At 44.1% G+C, this 20,662-nt stretch overlaps 1 protein-coding gene across 1 annotated transcript in view; it reads right to left on the bottom strand.

The window, feature by feature from the left end:
• SYNPO2L (synaptopodin 2 like) overlaps positions 1-20,662 on the bottom strand; it is a 139,275-nt gene that overhangs the window by 61,923 nt on the left and 56,690 nt on the right. The window contains exon 3 of the mRNA XM_089680196.1: positions 2,745-3,436. Within this exon, the coding sequence (XP_089536322.1) occupies positions 2,745-3,436 (692 nt within the window). The remainder of the gene's footprint in view (positions 1-2,744; positions 3,437-20,662) is intronic.

The raw sequence follows: 20,662 nt of genomic DNA, 5'->3' as shown, positions 1-20,662 counted from the left end.
TTTTTTACCATAATGCATTCTCTGCCTTAAGGTAAAAAACCTTCTGTGATCAGCACCCCAACCCCTAAATACTTACTTGAATCTCAATCCAGTACTGAACCTGAAAGCAAAAGCATTGCTTTCTCTCTCTCTTCTCACTGGAAATGGAGGCAACAACGGGAGAAATTGGCTCCTGCAGCTGTTAATCAAATCCAATGAGCAAGGAGCTGGGGAAGGGCCAAGCCACGCTGCGTGTATCAATAGACACACACATTGCAGCTCAGGATCAAGCCCGCAGGAATGCCCCCATAGTAAGCGGTTTTCTATGGGGGCACTCCAGAGGTAGGAGGAGCCAGGAGCACCGACGGGGACCCTAGAAGTGGAGGATCGGGGCTGTTCTGTGCAAAACCACTGACCCTATGCCTCAATGATGGGGCATAATTCCCAACACTGACACCAATGAAAGGTCACAACTCCCCCAATGACACCAACAATGGAGCCCAACGACACCAATGATGGCCACAATTCCTCCCAATGACACTAAAGACAAAGCTCAATTCCTCCCCAATGACACCAACAATGGGGCCTAATGACACCAATGATGGGGCACAATTCCTCCCAATGACACTAAAGATGAAGCACAATTCCCCCCAATGACACCAACAATGGAGCCCAATGACACCAACGATGGGACACAATTCCTCCCAATGACACTAAAGATGAAGCACAATTCCCCCTAAGGATACCAACAATGGGGCCCAATGGCACCAACAATGGGGCACAATTCCTCCCACTGACTCCAAAGATAGGGCATTGTTTATTCCACTGACGTCTGGCCCCCCTTAAGTCTGAAGGACAGTAAACTGGTCCTTTGTTTAGAAGGTTTGGAGACCCCTGCCTTACATCATCTGTAATGATCAGATTTCATCGTAGCCTCTTCAGCCTGGGCTCCTTTTAGTTTAAAATCTGGCAAGAGTTCGCTGCATATTAATCAGAATGTATAAAGGACATTTCACAGAGAAAGCCAACAGTCTACGGACGCATGTGATGGGGTGCAAGTGGGGCTGCATTTCCTCTCTTCAGCAGATCATCTCATCTGGATGCATGCATTAGAATTTCTGCTTTTATTTTGAAAAGGAAGGAGGTAATGGCTGTGTCATCTGAGGGCAGGCCAAGCAGCTAAATGTAGATCATTACCAAAGATGAGGTATGGAATATTGGAAGGAGACTGGTTGCTGAGAGTAGGGAAAGAGTTTTTGTGGGGGCTTTCATAATACCGCTTTTACCCTTTAAGAGGGATGAGATCCGAAAAGATCTAACATTACTTGACGTGTACATACGCCAGTCATTGCATGCAAGATGAGCACCCCAGAAGCTTGTTAACTGATTTACAGAACCATATTGCCTATTTATCTGTGCAATACCAGAAAAGAGCAAATAGAAAATTGAATAAAATCTGCACATGCCCAGTAAATATTTCATCTGATTTGGGTTCCATGAGATTTTGGATCCATAAACAGCCAGGCTATCACCTAACATGTGGAACAGAAACTGACAATTACCAGTAACAGGTTAATGGAGTTCAGACATCAGAAGAGATTGTCAGCATGCTTGAAAATATTTGACCCCTTTTAAGGACGTGTTTCCCTTTCCTCATATCAAAGAAAATGGTTCATTTACAGTTTTATAATAAGGAAAATTACTGATTGTGTGTATTGATCAGTACTATGATGGGTTGATCTACCAATCAGATAATTGGCCCGTGTATAGATAGCAAACCATAGCCCTTTAATATTGGTGGAGAATACAGTATATGCCTTCATTATGTGACCGTTTCTATTGTTCTCTCAGCAGTCATATAGGATCCAGCAGTCTGGCATTTGTGCTTAGCATCCAGCTGAATAAAATTTGTACAAATATGGTTGAGTGGCCCAAGTAAAATATGTATGGCCTGGGTAAGGATGACCATAAATGAACACATATCTTGCCTAAGATTATGAGTGGGGAGAAATCTTCTTGCATGACCTGCCAAAATCTTCTGCCTATCTAAGTTAACAGGTCAATGTGGCTCTGTGAAGGTTCCTGTCCCTTTCCCCATATAGGAAGTAAAGGCCACCAACCGGTTTCATTTTGGGAGATCTCTGTTTAATAATAGAACTACAGATCATGGCTCTTTAAATCTCTGGACAACTTGATCATCACAAATAATGCATAAAACTGTTGATTCCTGCAATCAGGGAATGCACGTGCAATCTTATTGTCTGCAGATAGATTATAGCCTCTGTATAAACAAGACTGTTAACAAGTCATATATAGGAAATGGGTATTGACGCCTACTGATGAAGTCATAAAATATTACATCTTTCGCAGGTTACCTATCAACACTACATAGCCAGAAAAAGGATATTAGAGAAGATATTGTAAACAAGAAGCAACGATTAAAGGATCAGTTTTCTACTGGCAAGATTCTTTAATTTGTGCTCAGACTGCTGAAATCTTATCTGACCTCAGTTAAGTAGAAAAACTAGAGCCGGAGAAGTAGATCATCTATTGAAAGTTGATGACATTTAATCCCCTAGCAAAGAAAGTTCAGGCATGCGGAGACAGAACTTTAATATCTCATCTGGGTATCTGGCATTTTAATATTACTGACAACTGCCAAATTAATGATAGCACGTCTAGGGGCAAATAATGTAATGTTTGGAATTACAAGTACTGAGACTGGTAGGGGATATTTTTGGAGACAGATGAGAGTTCTTACTTACTTGCTTCTTTGGCTTTATCTGAGTAGGTTGTGGTCAGATCTTCGTCTACCGGGTGATCCACCGGTCCTATCATAGGAATAAGATGCCTCTCAGCTCTGATGTTCTTGGTGGTATGAGGCAGAAGTAAAGACTCAGGTGAGTCTGCAGTGACATTGGATATTGGTTCAGACTCTTCAGCTGGCAGGAAGCCTTCCACATCTGAGAAGGGGGTTTCAGCTCTGCTAGCATCAGGCTCATATTTTATTTCTCTTTTGGCCACTCCGCTTGTTGGCTGCAAGATATCTTCAGCTGCACCTCCAGGACCACTTTCATACCCACTCATTTCAGATAATGATTGCTGCTCGTTCTCTGCCTTGGTGTTGCTTCCAGGCGGGGATCTTGGACTCTTCTTTCGTGCCCTACGGTGCTTCTCTTGGGGTGCTTGCTGCTGGTTATGATGCTGTTGTGCACTCTGGAGATGTCCTGGAGATGCCCTGATGTCAGCGTCGCTGTCAGTTTCCCCGTAGTAGGCTTCACTATCAGGAGGAGAGGTAATGCTCTCCAGGTGCAGCAGTCGTGGTTGGCCAGTTGTGGTGGAGATGGATGGGGATGTACCCCAGGAACTGGGGGGTTCTGGGCTTCTGATGGAGTTTGGGCTGCTAGGGGAAGGATTCACTTTGTGGGACCGAGGTGTCTGGGCTCCAGCTGCTGCCCTGTATGGGATGAAAAAAAAAAAACAAACAGGGTCACATTACATGTAGTCAGTTCTAAGTTGGGAGGAGTGCACAGAAGAGGAGAATGCTTCAGCACCAGTGCTATGAGATGGATAAAGAGTACAAGAGACACACAGGCTATCCAGGCTATATACTTATCCTCTCAATACTTCTCCTCCCTGGGGAAACACTATGTGCCAACATTGGGCTCTAGTGGGACAGGCTTGTGCTTAAAATTACAGAGCACTCAGTAATAACAAAATATTTCAACTTCAGAATTTGAATAGCAATTACTTTATCAGCTAATAATAAGAAAAAAATAAAATGGCAATATTTCTAATACGTAACATGCTACTGAAATTCCTATAAACTTAAGCTGATTTTCCCATTGGAACACACTTACTTTCCTGCAAACTGGCCTTCAGCAAACGTTGTTTCCTGTAGCAATTGTTTAACATTCTTTACCATTTTCAAAGCTGTAAAAGTAAAACCTACAGTAATTGTTTACTTTTCTTTTTCTTCCCTTCTGAAGCACATGATTCCTGTTAGGTTCTGCTAATCTGGCCAAACTGTGATTTTATGTATCTCACGTGACACTCATGATTAGACTAATGGGACTAAAACATCAGGACTTTAACTTAATATGTATATAATCTTTCCGTCCTTAAATTTTTATCACAAACTCGTGAACAGTTAATCCAGAAACATATTTAGCAATCAAACATTTTTGGTCATTCTACTTTCTCAACATTCTGCACATTTTTATTTTGCATGCTGCTTCTTAGCTTTCAATTATTCAGGGCCTTCTGTCACAGACTGTTAAACGTATTTGTTAAAAATACATTGCACTTTGCATCCTAGCATTCTCCTGAAAGGTCCAAGAATAGGGAGATAGCAGGATGCTAGCTTCTATGGTAGAAGTTCACCCCCTGCTGGGGCAACAACAGTACTGCTCACAGAATATTTGGCAAAATATTATACTGGAATTTTGTAGTGTGCAAAATGACTGTATAATTTAAAATACATCAGCTAAACACAAAAATTTGGGAGGCATGTTATACATTACCATGAAACTATTCTCTATTGTATGTGCAGTATTTAATAATACACTTTTATCCCCTGTGGATTTGTAAAGCACTCTCCTCCTGCCAGTCCTGCCCTGGACAAGTGCTGTGCCTTAACATCTTGGTTGCATTACTTTGTCTGCCTTCTATTTCTTTGGCTGCAGCATGTCCATTTGCATTGCAGGGAAGGCAATTAAATGTATGCATCTGAGTAGCTCTGCCTTTAAATTCAAAAGGCAGTGTTTGACAGCAACAACTGTGTACACAGGCCCTTAAAGAAAAGGACTTGGAGGTAAGTATTGTTCATTTTACCTTGAGGTTAGATAAGGAGGTGTTTCTCCTCTATATGACTCACTTAGTAGTCTGTGCATTCTGATCTCCCTATTTTTCATGGTTATTTTAGAGCACAGCTGTGAATCAGCCTCCATAAAGCTGCAGCTCTTACTTGGAGCATACCACCACTTGCAGGCTGCAAGTGGTAAATATAATATATTAATATACAGCATTTTAACTTTAACTGGTTAAAAAAAATATAATCAAATTAAAATAAAAAATACTTCTATCCCAATTAAATGGCATCTTAGTGTCATGGTATTGTGAGACCATGCTGCCTTGACAATGGGATCCCAAGTGATCCCGAAAAGTTAGCTCTTTGCTTTTAAAAATAAATTTCCTTTTTGAAGAAAGGGCAATGGGGACAATTCACAAAGCAATATCTTAAGGCATCCAACTATGATAAGGTAAGATACCGCAGAGCGTTTTACAAATAGTTTGCTGGCATTCCCTAAAAAACGCTACTAAAATACTGCATTAATTATTTTATGAAGTCGTGCAGTATTTTAGTACTGAAAACATGCAGTAATGTAACACCTGGTGGTAGCAGGCATGTTTATTGATAGTAGTAACTACCGGTTGTTAAGGAGCGGGTGGCCACCAGCGTTCTTTAAAACCAGTAATTGTCATGAATGGCAAGGAGCAGGCGGCCACCGCGTCCTTAACAACCTATGAATCTTCAGCTTTATTTCAACGGGGTTCCCCGCTGGCAACTGAATGTATAAAAAAGAATTGCTGGCAATAAAAAAATAAGAAAAAAAGGTGTTTTTAGGAAAAAATGCATGGGCCCCCCCCCCAGATTTATACAAGACCCTTATCTGAGCATGCAGCATGGAAGATCAGGAAAGGGGGGGGAGACGAGTGAGCAACTACCCCTTCTGAATGATACCAAGCCACATTCCCTCAACATGGAGCAGTGCTTTGGGGCAGGGGGGCTGCAAGAGCCTCTTCCCCATAACCCTGGCTAGTGGTTGTGGGGGTCTGCGGACGGGGGGCTTATCAACCCCCCCCCCATGTGAATGAGTATGGGGTATATGGTACCCCTACTCATTCACCAAAAAAAATGTAGGATAAAAAATACACATTAGGCAGTTTCGGACAAGTCCTTTATTAAAAAAACAAAAATTAAAAAAAGTCTCAGTGACATCACCAGGGCCCCGCTCTTAGTTATTTAAGAACTGTCAAATAACAGCCTTTGTCGGGAGCGGAGTTCTTTTTTTTTACGGGTCAGCGGTGGCAGCAGGCTGACGATGGATCTACACTGGGGGACTTTTTTACATTTTTGTTTTTTTAATAAAGGACTTGTCAAAAACTGCCAGCTGTCTTCTTTTACACTACACGTTTTTGTGGTGAATGAGTAAGGGTACCATGCACCCCATACTCATTCACATAAGGGGGGCTGGGATCTTGGGGCCCCCTTGCTAAAGGGGGCTTCCAGATTCCGATAAGCCTTACACCTGAAGACCCCCACAACCTCTGGCCAGGGTTGTGTGGAAGAGGTCCTTGCCCCAAAGCACTCCTTCCATCCCATATTAAGGGTATGTGGCCTGGTACGGTTCGGGGGAGCGCTCGCTGGCCCTCCTTTCCTGACCTGCCAGGCTGCATGCTCAGGGGAGGATCTGGTTTGTATTTTAGGGAGGACCCCACATAATTTTTTTCCTTAATTTTGTATTGCTGGCAATTCTTTTTTTTACATTCAGCTGTCAGCAAGGAACCACACTGACAGCTGATGGCTCATCAGTTGTTGAGAAAGCTGGCAGCTGCCCTTCCTTAACAACCAGCAGACATTCCTTAAAAACTGCATGCCTCGACCACTACTTAATTACTGCATGCATTTAGTTATTTGTTTCCCGGTCGGTGATGTCACAAGGGGCGGGGTCACTCAGTGACATCACCAGGGCCCCGCTCTTAGTTATTTAAGAACTGTCAGACAGTTGGAGCCTTTGTTGGGAGCTGAGTTCTTTTTTTTTTTACGGGTCAGCGGTGGCGGCAGGCATCATGATTGATGATGGATCTACACTGGGGGACTTTTTTAATTTTTGTTTTTTTAATAAAGGACTTGTCAAAAACTACCAGCTGTCTTTTTTTACATTACACTTTTTTGTGGTGAAAGAGTAAGGGTACCATGCACCCCATACTCATTCACATAAGGGGGGCTGGGATCTTGGGGCCCCCTTGCTAAAGGGGGTTTCCAGATTCCGATAAGCCCCACACCTGAAGACCCCCACAACCTCTGGCCAGGGTTGTGGGAAAGAGGTCCTTGCCCCAAAGCACTCCTTCCATCCCATATTAAGGGTATGTGGCCTGGTACAGTTCGGGGGAGTGCTCGCTGGCCCTCCTTTCCTGACCTGCCAGGCTGCATGCTCAGGGGAGGATTTTACGGAGGACCCACATCATTTTTTTCCTTAATTTTGTATTGCCAGCAATTCTGTTTTTTTTACATTCAGCTGTCAGCAAGGAACCCCACTGACAGCTGATGGCTCATCAGTTGTTGAGGAAGCTGGCAGCTGCCCCTCCTTAACAACCAGCAGATATTCCTTAAAAACTGCATGCCTCAACCACTACTTAACTACTGCATCCAATTAGTTGTTTCCTTTTGGGAATTGTCTTTTTATGCAGTATTTGCCAAGCGATTTTGCTATTTGTGGTAAATACCTCATACTAGCTGTAGTGAAATTACATTTTCAGTATCACATGCAATATGTTGTCATGTGACCAACATAACACATGTGATACCTTTAGTGAATTGTCCCCAAGGTGCTAGTGATATACTTTTGCATTTATACACAATCTTACCACTTCAGCACACTCAAAACCTTTTTTTGTGTTTATCTGATAAACCTCACATTGAATTAAGCTATTTAATCTTCCCTCTATCGCAGTGGTGTATTTAGGTTTCGTGCTGCCCTAGGCAATACAAAAATCATCTCCCCCCCACCACCACCACCACAGAGAGACCCTGATAGCGACCAACACCCCCCTCCCCCATGAAGAGAGCCTGACATTGACCAACATCACATCAGCCCCCCCCCCCCACCCACAAGAGAGCCTTCCAATACCAGCGCCCCCCAATACACTGACAACCCACCCCCCACCCCGGCGAGAGAGAGAAGACACTTACCTCCAGAGTTCCAGACATCCCTGGAAATAAGAGTCAGGCTCTGCATACACCATCAAGAAACCTGCAGCCTCTCTCAGATCCCACCTGGTCCCCATGCTGCGTGTTTCCCTTTTTCCAACCCTTCTTTTGAGGGGGTGGCGCTGCCCCCCTGGAAAATGCTGCTGCCCCCTTGAAAAATGCCACCCTAGGCAAATGCCTTGCTTGCCTTGTGGTAAATACGCCCCTGCTCTATCGTATCACAACTCTTTAGTAATCCCTAGATAGCAGCTGTGAAACTTTGTGTAAAAACTGGTTTAAACCACCTAGTAAACTAATGCTTAGGACAATACATTTTTCATCATTTTACAGTTTGGTACCCACATGTGAGAAGTGTAATATTCTAGACCAAATCAAAAAATATGTATTTGTTCTACTAAGGCCTCATTCACACGGATGTTTATATGCTGAAATGTCTTCCAGCATTAAATCCCTGGTACTTTTCTGTACTCAGGGAGCCTCACATGAATGGCTGTACCCAGGGCTGTGGATAAGGGGGCACCACCAGTCCACCTGTACGGGACCCAGGACAGCAGGGGGGCCTAGGCAGCTGGGTGAATTGGATGTGGGCAGGGAGGGTGATTGGCACAGTGGGGGGGGGGGGGGCAATTACTGGAACCGATCCCCTGTATGATGCTTTCTGCAGCATCTGCAAGCTGGTTTCTTCTCCTCTCCCTCCCGCTGGTTGTCAGCTGCAGCAGAGAGAGCCAAACAGGGGATTGGTTACAGTATATGCCCCCCCTCCCACTATGCTGACCACCCTCACTGTGCACATCTTATTCACCCAGCTGCCTGGGCCCCCACAGTGCCAGCTTTCCTTCTCTCCTTCCCACAAGCAGCTGCAAGCACACAATAGGATCCTTCTGGATGGAAAATGGGGGAAGGGTCTGATAATAATATCAAAATAACCAGCCCCTTCCTTTCCTGAATGAACACAATGTGTGATTGGTACTAATTACTCACTGTGTTTGTTCATAACTGAAGTACAGTAAACTGTTTTGTTTTATTTAAGGGGGCCCTTTCAGGTTGGCTGTATGGGGCCCCTTGGTTTTGAACAGCAGCCCTGGCTGTAGCTATCCATACTTGCTCCACATTTGTTGAAACATTCCTTACATGTCTGTAGAAGCGACCAGAGTGTACCCGCACATGCGTATATGGCACATTTCCCTAAATGCCATGTACAGCCTTTTATTTGTGTTGGTGGCTGTACTAGGCACCTGCGGCTCCCCATGCATTTTATTTTGATAGAAGACTTGTCAGCATGCAAATGTACATGGGCATCAGGCCTTAATTGATATACCAAAAAAAAAAAAATCAGACCTCAAGGCCATCATGGTCCCTGTTTACTCTACCCAAATTTTGGCCTCACTGAGCAGTCTTTCAGTTTTCTTGTGTGCAGGCACAACTTGTTCTATAGAAATAAATAGGAGTAACCAGCAATGTAACATATGATATGAACTCAACATGTCTATGTTGATTTTGTGCATTTTAGCACATCTGTGTTACAGAGATCCTCTCTTCCTTAATGTGGTTCCCCCAATATGCACAATGCATGAGCAAAAACATATGCCTGCATTGACCCATTAAGACAAGTTTAATATTTACATACATGGTACTTAGACTTTGAATAACAGTTGAGCTTATCAAAAAGTTTATGTAGGCACTAGATATGTGCCTTTGGAGCAGGAAGGCAGACAACTTTGGTTTATCTGCAAATGGATTTTTGGTGGTTGACCAATACTTTTTCCGACCAGGTTCTGTCTGGTTGGGCTAACTGACAAATAATAATTCTCTATTCAGCCCGGTTGAACAAAGAATCTATTGTGTGTCATATTGAAGTGGAACTGAACACAAGAAAAAATTTAAGTTGGCTGTTTTTGACATAGGGTTTGCATGTCTCTTCTACCAAAAAAAACCTCTTTTTTACTAGTAAGGCTTTTTGAATTAACATGGTCTGCTTCAGAAAAGTTGGCACAAGCAACTGAGAAGTGGCAAGGGAAAGTGCAAAACTGTAATTGCTGGAACATGGAAACTTGAAGTTAAAGCAGAGCTTTACTCAGAAGGGGAAGTTCCGCTTTAAGCCTTGTCCCCTGCTGCCCATTAAAGATTGGCACCTTTGGGGAGCGGGTGGGGGAGGGGGTACCCAAATTTGACTGGTACCAGCTCCCACTTGTTATCCACCCCCCCTGTAGTCTTTTGGGACACATGACAGGTTCCAGAACAGGGGCAGACTGATAACTCATGGGGCCCCCGGGCAATAGGGGATCATGGGGCCCCTGTGTCCTTGCCCACACTCAAAGCACACCCAAAAAAGCCTATAAAAAAGGTACCAGGGGCATTTCATGGGGCCCCCTACTGACCCCGGGCCCTCGGGCAGTGCCCGAGTGCTCGAATGGTCAGTACACCCCTGTTCCAGAAGACTATGGGGCCATTCACAAAGCACAGTGCTTCTTGCACATGCGGAGTGGGCACCCGGCTGTGAAGCCGCAAGTGCCCACACTGAAGATGCCAGGGAGAGAAGACGGCCGGTGAAACCAGCGGTGGTGAGGACACCGCTGGACTGAGGGACAGGTAAGTGTCTGTATTTTAAAAGCCAGCAGCTACAGTTTTTGTAGCTGCTGACTTTTTTTCTCAGGTGGAACCAGGGGCGGACTGACCATTTGGAAACTCGGACACTGCCCGAGGGCCCGGGGTCAGTAGGGGGCCCCATGAGATGCCCCTGGTACCTTTTTCATAGGCTTTCTTGAGTTTGGGCAAGGACACAGGGGTCCCATGATCCCCTATTGCCTGGGGGCCCCATGAGCTGTCAGTCCGCCCCTGGGTGGAACTCCGCTTTAAGATTGCAATAATGTGCAAGTATGTTGTGCATACTTACATATTATGGCAAGTGCTCCCGCCACATCCTCAGTTAATGCTACAGAGGAATCTGCTAGAACTGGCAAGGTAAAAAGCAAACATTATAAATGCTTTGAGTCAGGACCACTGTTAGATATCACAACCTACCTGACAGGCCCTCCCACTGCCAGAGAAAATATCACAATTATATTTATGGTAAAAAATACACTAAAAACTTTATTAATGAACACAATCCCAACAAAATTTCTGTTAAATCTAAATGATAAAGCTGTACTGAGCTAATAAATAAATGTGTGTGTGTAATTGAGGTCTTGGGGCCCATTCACATGGGTGCTGTGGCCTGTATCGTGTTAATCAGTAGTTTGTTTATGTGGCTGGAGCCGTTTGCAGGCAACCTATGTTACACTATGGAAACACTGCAGGTCCTAATTTGACAGGCATATGGGTGCAGGTGTACAGCCCTGAACACAGACATTCAGGGCCACTTCCCCACGCCTGCACACCTGTCAGATGAAAACCTGTGTTCATACAGCTGCTGTGTCCGCATAGTGTAACAGGTGGCTCGAGCCACATGGACAGCCCCCTAATTCATGCTGTACAGGCCAGAGGACCTGTGTGAATGTGGCATTTTTTGACAATTGTTTTTCCTCAACCCATTAATTTCAATGGGCTTCCTAACATGTGGGAACATGCAAAAATACTGCAGGCCTATTATTTTAAAAGTGTGTTGCACCTAACCACACAGTAGTGTGGTAACAAGCGTTTTGGTGGCTGTGAACGCATCTGTGTTTACCAGACATGTGGAGGTGCAATTAAGTATTCATGGTACCTGCGCACATCTGCAAAGGACATATGTGTTTCTTTGCTGTGCAGGTAAATGCATGCTCTTGCATGAGTTTCTGCACCACAAATGGTGTGAACAAGTCCTAAGGGCTGGTTCACACTATAGAAACGCAGTCTAGATGTGTTCCAGATGCGTTTTTGCATGCGCGTTTTTGATGCATTTTTAGCGTGTTCTGGTGTGTTTTTTATGCATTTTTGACACGTTCCAGTGCGTTTTTTATGCATTCCAGTTCATTTTTTCCCGTCTTTTTCTTCAATTAAGTTAGGGACATGTGCGTTCCAGTGCATTTTTGGTGCATTCCGGTGCGTTACAGTACAGTTTTGTGCAGAATAAATGCAGCATGTTCAACTTTTTTTTCTGCAACTGGAACTGCAAGCTCTGATGTGAACTATGACATTGAAAACCTACTTTCTGTGCATTTTGGTTGCAGAAAAAAAGCAACTGAAACTCATGTAGTGCTAACTGACCCTGAAGGTTATTATAGGTAAGGGAATGGGACTGACCAGGAATTGTGAACGCAATCAGACTAGTAGTGAGATTCAATTAGGAATCTTATAATGATGCTAAATTTGAGCTGTAGGTGATAGGAAATGAGACACATTAACTAGATCAGTAAATAAATAGTTAAATAAAAAGAGCTTAGAGGCGATATATCGATTGGCAGAGGGATCAGGTGGGGGGGGTCAAGTTGTATAAGAAGAGAGGTTTGTATCAGTGAACAGAAAGGGATCAGCAGTCTGGGTGAGAGGAGAGAAACAAAGTTGCAATCAAATGTAAACAGGAAACTTGAAGTGTCAAACCCTTGGAGTTTGCACTGGAAGTCCCCTTGGTGTACCTCCTCAGACCCCAAATTAATCCTTCCTCTTTCACCACTATGCACTGAGGGGATCCCTCAGCAAGGGATTCCAAGATCTTCCAATTAAGTAGTCCAGGGTGAGAACAAGTTGGGTCTTGCATCTGACTGCGCTCTCCCTTTCTCTAGCCCAGTGTTTCTCAACTCCAGTCCTCATGGACCCCCAACAGGTCATGTTTTCAGGATTTCCATTATTTTGCACAGGTGATTTGATCAGTTTCACTGCCTTAGTAATTACCACAGCTGTTTCATCTGAGGGAAATCCTGAAAACATGACCTGTTGGGGGTCCATGAGGACTGGAGTTGAGAAACACTGCTCTAGCCCAAGGGTGTCGAAGTACTCACACTGTCCTGTTCTGTTAGCTTGGTGGGTTGCAGCTGATTTCAGGTCCTACTCTGGGCTGGCTTCTTCCCTTCTAACAGGATTGTCCTCCCTAGGAGACTTGGAACAGTGGAGATCCTCCTTTCCAGCAACCAGCTTGCAGGTAGGCTCCCATCCCTGAGGCCCCCTCCCAGGCTCCCCTCTCCAGCACCTTCCTTCATTCCATTTTCCACCTGACTCCCTTGCTGCACAGGCTCATATTTAAGCATTGCCCTTGGCCACCATGCCCAACCTCCTGCCTCGGGATTGGTCACGTTCCCCTAAACATGCAAATCTGGGTCTCCTCCTCTCCTTTGCCCCTCTTCCAGAACGTTCCAGAAGTTTCTGGAAGGGTGGGAGGGCTCCAGAAGCCCTGACCTGTAGAGCCTCCCAGCCTGTCCTGAAGTGAACCCACTACCTCACTCCCAGGCTGACTCATCCCAGGCTTCTAACAAGCCTCTAGCTCACAAAAACATCCTATCTAGTACTAGATGGCTCTACACACTCTTGCATGCATGTATCAGTTGTGCCTCCCAACATTAGATGCAACAATAGAAACGGGTTCTCCCTTCCCCTCCATTCTAAGCTAACAGACTGTCTTGAGACTGCACTGTCCATTGTTAACTCTTCCCTGTGAAGTTCAGAGAAGCAGCACTGAGTGAGCTGGAGCCAGCAGCAATTAAAGGTTTAAACTGCAAGTCCTGTATTAAGAATTTTAGCAAATACTTACCTGGGAAATAGAGGAATGAACACTGCTCAGATCAGCCCCTGGAGCCGGATGTGTGGAATAGCCTCAGCTGCCGCTCCGGCTGCACCAGCTGACACCGGGGGGCTTGATCACAGAGGCCAAACTATTTTAAATACCTGATACAAACAGCAGCTATAAGCAGAGTAGGTCTGAAAAAGGTGGTTATAGACTATATATTAGTACAAAGAGATCTGATATTTTCCATTATCCATTTAGTTACTGAATCAACAAAATACTTCCTTTTCATTCAAAATGTTTTCATTATGTGATTTTCAGAAAGGTCTTACACTTCTTAATACTCTCTAGTACTATATTGATCTGGGTATAAGAATTCTGTTGTCAGCCATCTTACCTGATAACCATCACTGTAATGTTATATTATAGTCTTTCCTATTATTTTCTTACATCAACTCAGCTATATACACTGATGTGATGTAGAGAATAATTAAGATAGCACAGATATTTTGCTGTGTACGTTTGCAGATATGTTTCCAGAGCTATCAGTTGCCTGTGGCAAGGCCCTGGTTCCAGACAGCTATTTGAAAGACATTAGCGTTCAGCCAACAAGCAACTTACATGTGAGCTGTCAAGAGAAGCAGTTAATGCCATGTGAAAATCAATAGTGCACTGCTGTGAGTGATGCTATTTCTCCCCAACAGGTGGAAAGAGTCCTTCATGATGGGATTAGGTAAGGTGGGTGAGGGGATCACTATTTTCAGACATGTTAAGCTGTTGACTTTGCTGCTATAATAAACTATTATGTCTCCTGCTTGTTCAGTAGGCAGTTGTATACTACAGAAGAAAAAAAGGTCTGCGGGTCAGATTTCATGCATTTACTGATTTGATGCAGTTTACAGATTCCTTTGTCATTTATTATTTTTACACTTGTCATCTACATATTGTCATTAAACTCTGGCTGTCTCTAGGTCTTTATTCTGGATATCACAGTCACTGTTACTCATTTGTGGGTTTATTACAAATCAGAAAATACAAACTTTTCCCCAAACCCAATTAAAGTCTATAGGGGCTTAATCTTAGAGTCTAATAACCAAATTGTCAAAAAAGGAAGCCAGGCACTGCCATGGCAGAATATTATTATTATACAGGATTTATATAGCGCCAACAGTTTGCTCAACGCTTTACAATATAACGGGAGACAATACAGCAACAATACAGTTCAATACAAGAGGGATAGGAGGGCCCTGCTCCTTGGTGCTTACAATCTAGGAGGGAGGGGCCAGTGGAACAAAAGGTAGTAACTGTGGGGGAATATAAAAAAAATATAAATAAAATAACGTACAGTAGGGACAGGGCCTTTTCATGACTACAGTGAAGATACACAAAAATTTAAAATAGAGGAGGGTTGTTAAAGCTGGGGAGGGGGTTGTTAAAGCTGTGCATGGTGTTATATTTACTATATTGCCAAAAGTATTTGAATACCCCTCCAAATCATTGGATTCAGGTGTTTCAATCATCTCCATGGCCACAGGTGTATAAAATCAAGCACCTAGGCATGCAGACTGCTTCGACAAACATTTTTGAAAGAATGGGTCGCTCTCAGGAGCTCAGTGAATTCAAGCGTGGTACTGTGATAGTTTGTCACCTGTGCAATAAGTCCATCCACGGTCAACTGTCAGTGGTATTATAACAAAGTGGAAGCAACTGGGAACAACAGCAACTCAATCACAAAGTGGTAGGCCACATAAAATCATAGAGCGGGGTCAGCACATGCTGAAATGCACAGTGCGCAGAAGTCGTCAACTGTCTGCTGCGGTTCCAACATGACTGCACACCAGTGCACAAAGCAAGGTCCATAAAGACATGGATGAGTGAGTTAGGGGTGGAGGAACTTGACTGGGCTGCACAGAGTCCTGACCTCAACTCAGCAGAACACCTTTGGGATGAATTAGAGCGGAGACTGCAAGCCAGGCCTTCTTGTCCGACATCACTGCCTGACCTCACAAATGCGCTTCTGGAAGAATGGTCAAATAAATGGTCAAATTAAACAGGGCTTTTTTCTCAGAGAAAGGTGTAGGAACTCACCCCCTCTCCTAGGTCACTTTTTTTTCCACCTCCAAACCGCCCCCCCCCCCCCCAGAAAGGCCTTTATCTCTACCCCTATACACCTCCTAGCACCGCTACTTTAGAGAACAGGGAACAAAGTAAAATTTGGGGGGCTATGCAAGTAATTTGTATGGAATTTGTTAACAAAAAGCAATGCAGTAAAGTGTACAAAACATTGGAATTATCCATTGATTTTAACATTATTGTCATATGTATCTTCTCTTCTTCTCTCTTTGCTTCTCACATCAGAGACAACTCCCATATTCAGCAAAGAGCCATTCCTCACATGCAGCAAAGAGACAATCCCCATAGCCAGCAAAGAGACAGCCCAATCCAGCAAATAGACATCCCCCATTCAGCAAAGAGACAGCCCCCATATCCTGCAAAGAGACAGCCCCCATATCCAGCAAAGAGACATCCCACAATCCCACATATCCAGCAAAGAGGCACCCATTATTCAGCAAAGAGACAGCCCCCATATCCAGAAAAGAGACATCCCCATACAGCAAAAAGACATCCCCCATATCCAGCAAAGACACTCCCCAATCCAGCAAAGAGACCACAGGTCCACATCCAAGCAGCTTTGACAAACACAGCCCCATCCAGCAACATTGTCAGTTTACCAAAAAAGCAATATATAACAACTTTTATCCACTTCACTGTCTTCTCCACAGCACACTGAACACTGGACAGTCAGGACAGGCTACTCACAGTGCAGCTCTACCACACAGCTGTGGCTGCCGCCCAAAGGAGCATCTGGTCTGCAGGGTGTGCAGATGATATCACTCCACCTTCTGCTCTCAACTGGAACTACCTTAGCTGCATTGGCTTATGTGGCCAGCTCACTCCATGACTGCCCTGCTAAGCCGTATAGAAACTGCTTAGCTCCCTCACAATCTTTGGCAGAGGTGCCGAAATGCACGTTCCTCCAGAAAAAAAGCCCTGGGTTTAGATAAATTTAGTTTTTGTCTCTTCTGTAGCCAGTAGAGCAGGATCTGATTGCTTTTGGCCATTCTGGGTTTTGTTGGTTACAGACTCAACTACTCCCACTGTATTCTGGTAAATTCTGGAATATAGTGGGTTGGAAGAGGCAGATCCTGGGATTAATATTCAGGTAGCCTCAGCCAATCTCTGGTCAAGAGGGTTACTAGCAGGAGGTTGAGGTGTGCATAAATAGTCTGGGGCTTGGGACAGCCGGGTCCTTGTCCTAAAGGAGAGAGACTCACCCTGGAAGGGCTGTCTGCCCTTCTGGGCAACTTAGCTGAAGACTGAAGGAGATTCATCAAGGTCTCATCTCAGGGAGCGCTAGGGGGCCTATTGCTAAATCTGAGAGACTTATCTGAGAGACTGTTCCAAAATTGCTGGCTCAGGGCTGCTTCCAGAATGGTAGTTCCTGGAGCTGTATGTCCATATTCTCTTGCACAAGAGGTTTAGGCCTGTTCACACTTGAGTGTTTTGTAGTTCGAAGCTCAAAAATGCTCAACAAGAATTGTTTTTAATAGCTTTTGTTCACATCTGAGCGTCTTTTTGCTTGTAGCAAAAGGACTGTCACTCAAAAAAGTACATGAGCTACTTTTCAGGCAGAATTGAGTGGTTTTGTCCCCATAGACTTCAATGGAAACACCTGAAAAGCGCAACACAAGCCTTTTTTTGTCTGTTTTTTCAAGTGTTTTGTCACGCATTTTCTGCTGAAACAGCAGCCCTTTTTCAGCAGTACTCCACAACTTTTAATTGAAAAGTGCCTGAAAAAAACGCCTGAGGCTGCATTCACATATGGACGTTTTGAATTGTGGGCAAAATCACCACGATTCTGCCTACGATTTCAAAACGCTCTGCTAAAATGACAAATCACAGAACCATGTGTTCAGGTGCCATCATTTTAATAGCAACCAAAATTGCGATAAATCGCACTGCAATCTTGGCACACTGCATCGCGCAAAGCATGTCACCCAAAAGAAGTTCCTAAACTTCTTTTGGGCAACACACTTTGCACAATAAGGGTTTCCAAGATTGCAGCACTATTTATTGTGCGACAGTTGTGGTAGAATTGCCGTTCAGGAACTTCTTTTGGGTGACATGCTTTGTGCTATGCAGTTTGCTGCAATTGCAGTGTGATTTGTCATTTTAGCAGAGCATTTTGAAATCGCAGGCAGAATCTTAGGGATTCTGCCCACAATTCAAAATGCCCATGTGTGAATGCAGCCTGACAAAAGCTGCAAAACCATGCAATTCTGTTCCAAATAAACGCTCAAAAACACTTGAAAACATGCTTGGAAAAACACTTGAAAACATGCAATGAGGCTGCATTAACACATGGGCGTTTTGAGTCATTGGCAGAATCGACGCATGTCATCCAAAAGAAGTTCAGGAACTTATTCTGGGTGATGCGCAATGTTGTTTGCATAATTGCAGGGGGGTAACCGTGGCAGAACTGCACCGCATTTTAAGTTGTCATTCAAATTAATGGCACCTGAACACGCGGTTACGCTATTTGTCATTTTAGCAGAGTGTTTTGAAATCGCAGGCAGAATCGCAGTGATTCTGCCCGCGATTCAAAGCGCCTATGTGTGAATGCTGCCTTAAGTGTGAATGTAGCCTTATCCTGGAGAGGTTAGCTACTATTTGTAGCTAGTGTGAATGTGGCCTTATCCTGAAGAGGTTAGCTACTGCCAGATAGTGTCCTCTGTTAAATCTGCACTAGATTTTGAGTATCCCAAGACTCACCCTATACCTTATTCAAGTTCTTCGAGCAAAAAATCTTAAGACACTTCCTGTCTAGTTCTTGTGTAGAGACACTAGGAAGCTGCTGGGTGCCTGGATGCTTGCGCTAATTTGAGAATAGAACTTGGGACAAACAGCAGGACCTCTCAGGGGTCTGTGTGCTACATATAGAACAGTCTGAGGTTCATGGACAACCTGAGAGAGGAAGAGAGGGGTAAAGGGCATATTAGTAATGCTGGCAGACAACTGGCTGCTCTGCTCCTGGGAGGATGTAGGCAATGAAGGTTTTGTCAGCCAGTCAATTATCTGCTGGGTGCATTGTGACTGTATTGGTTGGCCACTTTTGGCAAAGTATCCCAGAGTGGGGCTGGAAAACATAGAATTCCCATGAGATGTGGTGCCCATTTTAGAGCAGACAAGGTATGATGGGAAATCTTGCATGGGAAATGGAGAGGGCAGCTACCATCATGTGAGCAGTGAGAAGTCTACATGACCACCCTTGCTTGGGAGCAGAACTGCTCCCTTACAATGAGAGAATCTCCCATGGCTGATAGGAGAAATGAGGCACAGGCATATTTTACGTGAGGAATTCCCCTTTGGGGAAAAACAGGAGAAACCATAAGTGCACCAGAATAAAGACAGCAAAGTGCTGCGAGTGTCCATGCTGGAAAAGACTTTACCCTTGGTGCAGCCTTACGATGATAGGCAAGTAAGAAGTGGCATCTTTTAAGAGACCAACTGAGCAGTATCACTGAGAACACGCAAGCACCCAAAGTTTTAGTAGATGTTTATTCTGTTGAGACTCACCTTGATCCACTATGTTGGAAATGTCTCCTCAAAAGTTATGTTATGGTAAAACCAAATAAAACAATCTGAATCCGACTGGACGTTCTGTGTACAGTATGTAATGTGGTGGGATGAAGAGTGAATGAGATCACTAATGGTCCCTGCGGGAAAGGAGTTAGTCTGTACAGGGAACACTGGGGTACAGTATTGCACATGGGTTTCCCAGTACTTTAAGTAGACCAACTGCTCCAGGGAACCCAAGGTTGCAGGAAAGAAATTTGCTCCGTATATGGGCTGCTTTAGAGTGGCCATACATTATACAATTTTCTTGTACAGTTTTTCTTTAGATTTATAAAACCATAAAATATGAGGTCAAACCTAAACACTTTCAATTTGTATGCAATCAGGCAGGCCTTTGCACTACATAGTTGAAGGTAAATCTAAAGGAAATTAAACAGGAAAATTGTGTAATGTATGGGCAGCTTAACAGATTCCTTTTTTTGATACACGCACAGGTAGATAAATCATACTATTCAGACACTAATTGCTCTACCTGTGTGTGCCTGGCGTTACTGCTGGTGGGGTTTCAGGACCAGTTTGGGAAACAGTGAAGAGTGAATGCAAAAGCAAGAGGATTTCTTTAATGTTCCACTACCTAGAAGAACATACCTTTATTTCCTCACATTTCCATTCAGCTGCTAGGAACAGGTGCTAGGAACAAAGGAAATACCCAATAATCTGGGGTATGGAGGAACATGTGGCTCATTCCCCTTCCTCTCATGTGACAACACTGATTCCTGATGATTGAACCTGCACTGCAAGTCCTCCTCCTTCAGAGCTTAAGCAGAGATTCCTGGCTCACTGCCAGCTGCACAGTAGGCCGAGTTCACACATCAACAGAGAGCTGCTGGAGTGTTTTACCACTCCAGCAGCTGTCCATTTCTGGCTGCGGTAGGGGGCAGTGTGGAGCGCGATTCAGCGCAACGCACTGCTCCCTTGTTTTTGTTTTGTACAAACTTTATTTGAAGTGTACAAAATGTACACTTCATTCACAGCAATGTGCAGCAGCACAATGCGCAGCACTGCTGTATATTAAAAGGAAATAAATCTCATGCATGCCACAGGATGTAAATACACCACCAGAAATATAATTCAAGCCACCAATGAATCTTCAGTGTTGTGCACCACCATGTTCCACCACCATCTGTCAAGCACGCTTATCTCATCATTTGACCCATATCCCACACAGGTCAAAAAGAGCTCAGTGATGTCAAGATCCAATCATTTGAAACTATAGGTCAGCAGCGTCCCCACGGGTCCAAGATGCGTGTCCACCTAAATGGTCACTTAGTCCAATAGGTATTCATAGAATAAAGAAAAAGGGGCTTCCCATAGTGTAATAATGATTAACCACTTTCTGACTGCATGATTTAGTTATA

Source organism: Staurois parvus, unplaced genomic scaffold, assembly GCF_062004578.1.
Source record: "Staurois parvus isolate SC_StPar_1 unplaced genomic scaffold, SC_StPar_1.0 ptg000236l, whole genome shotgun sequence".
Lineage (NCBI taxonomy): Eukaryota > Metazoa > Chordata > Amphibia > Anura > Ranidae > Staurois > Staurois parvus.
This window is presented reverse-complemented; position numbering and strand designations above follow the sequence as displayed.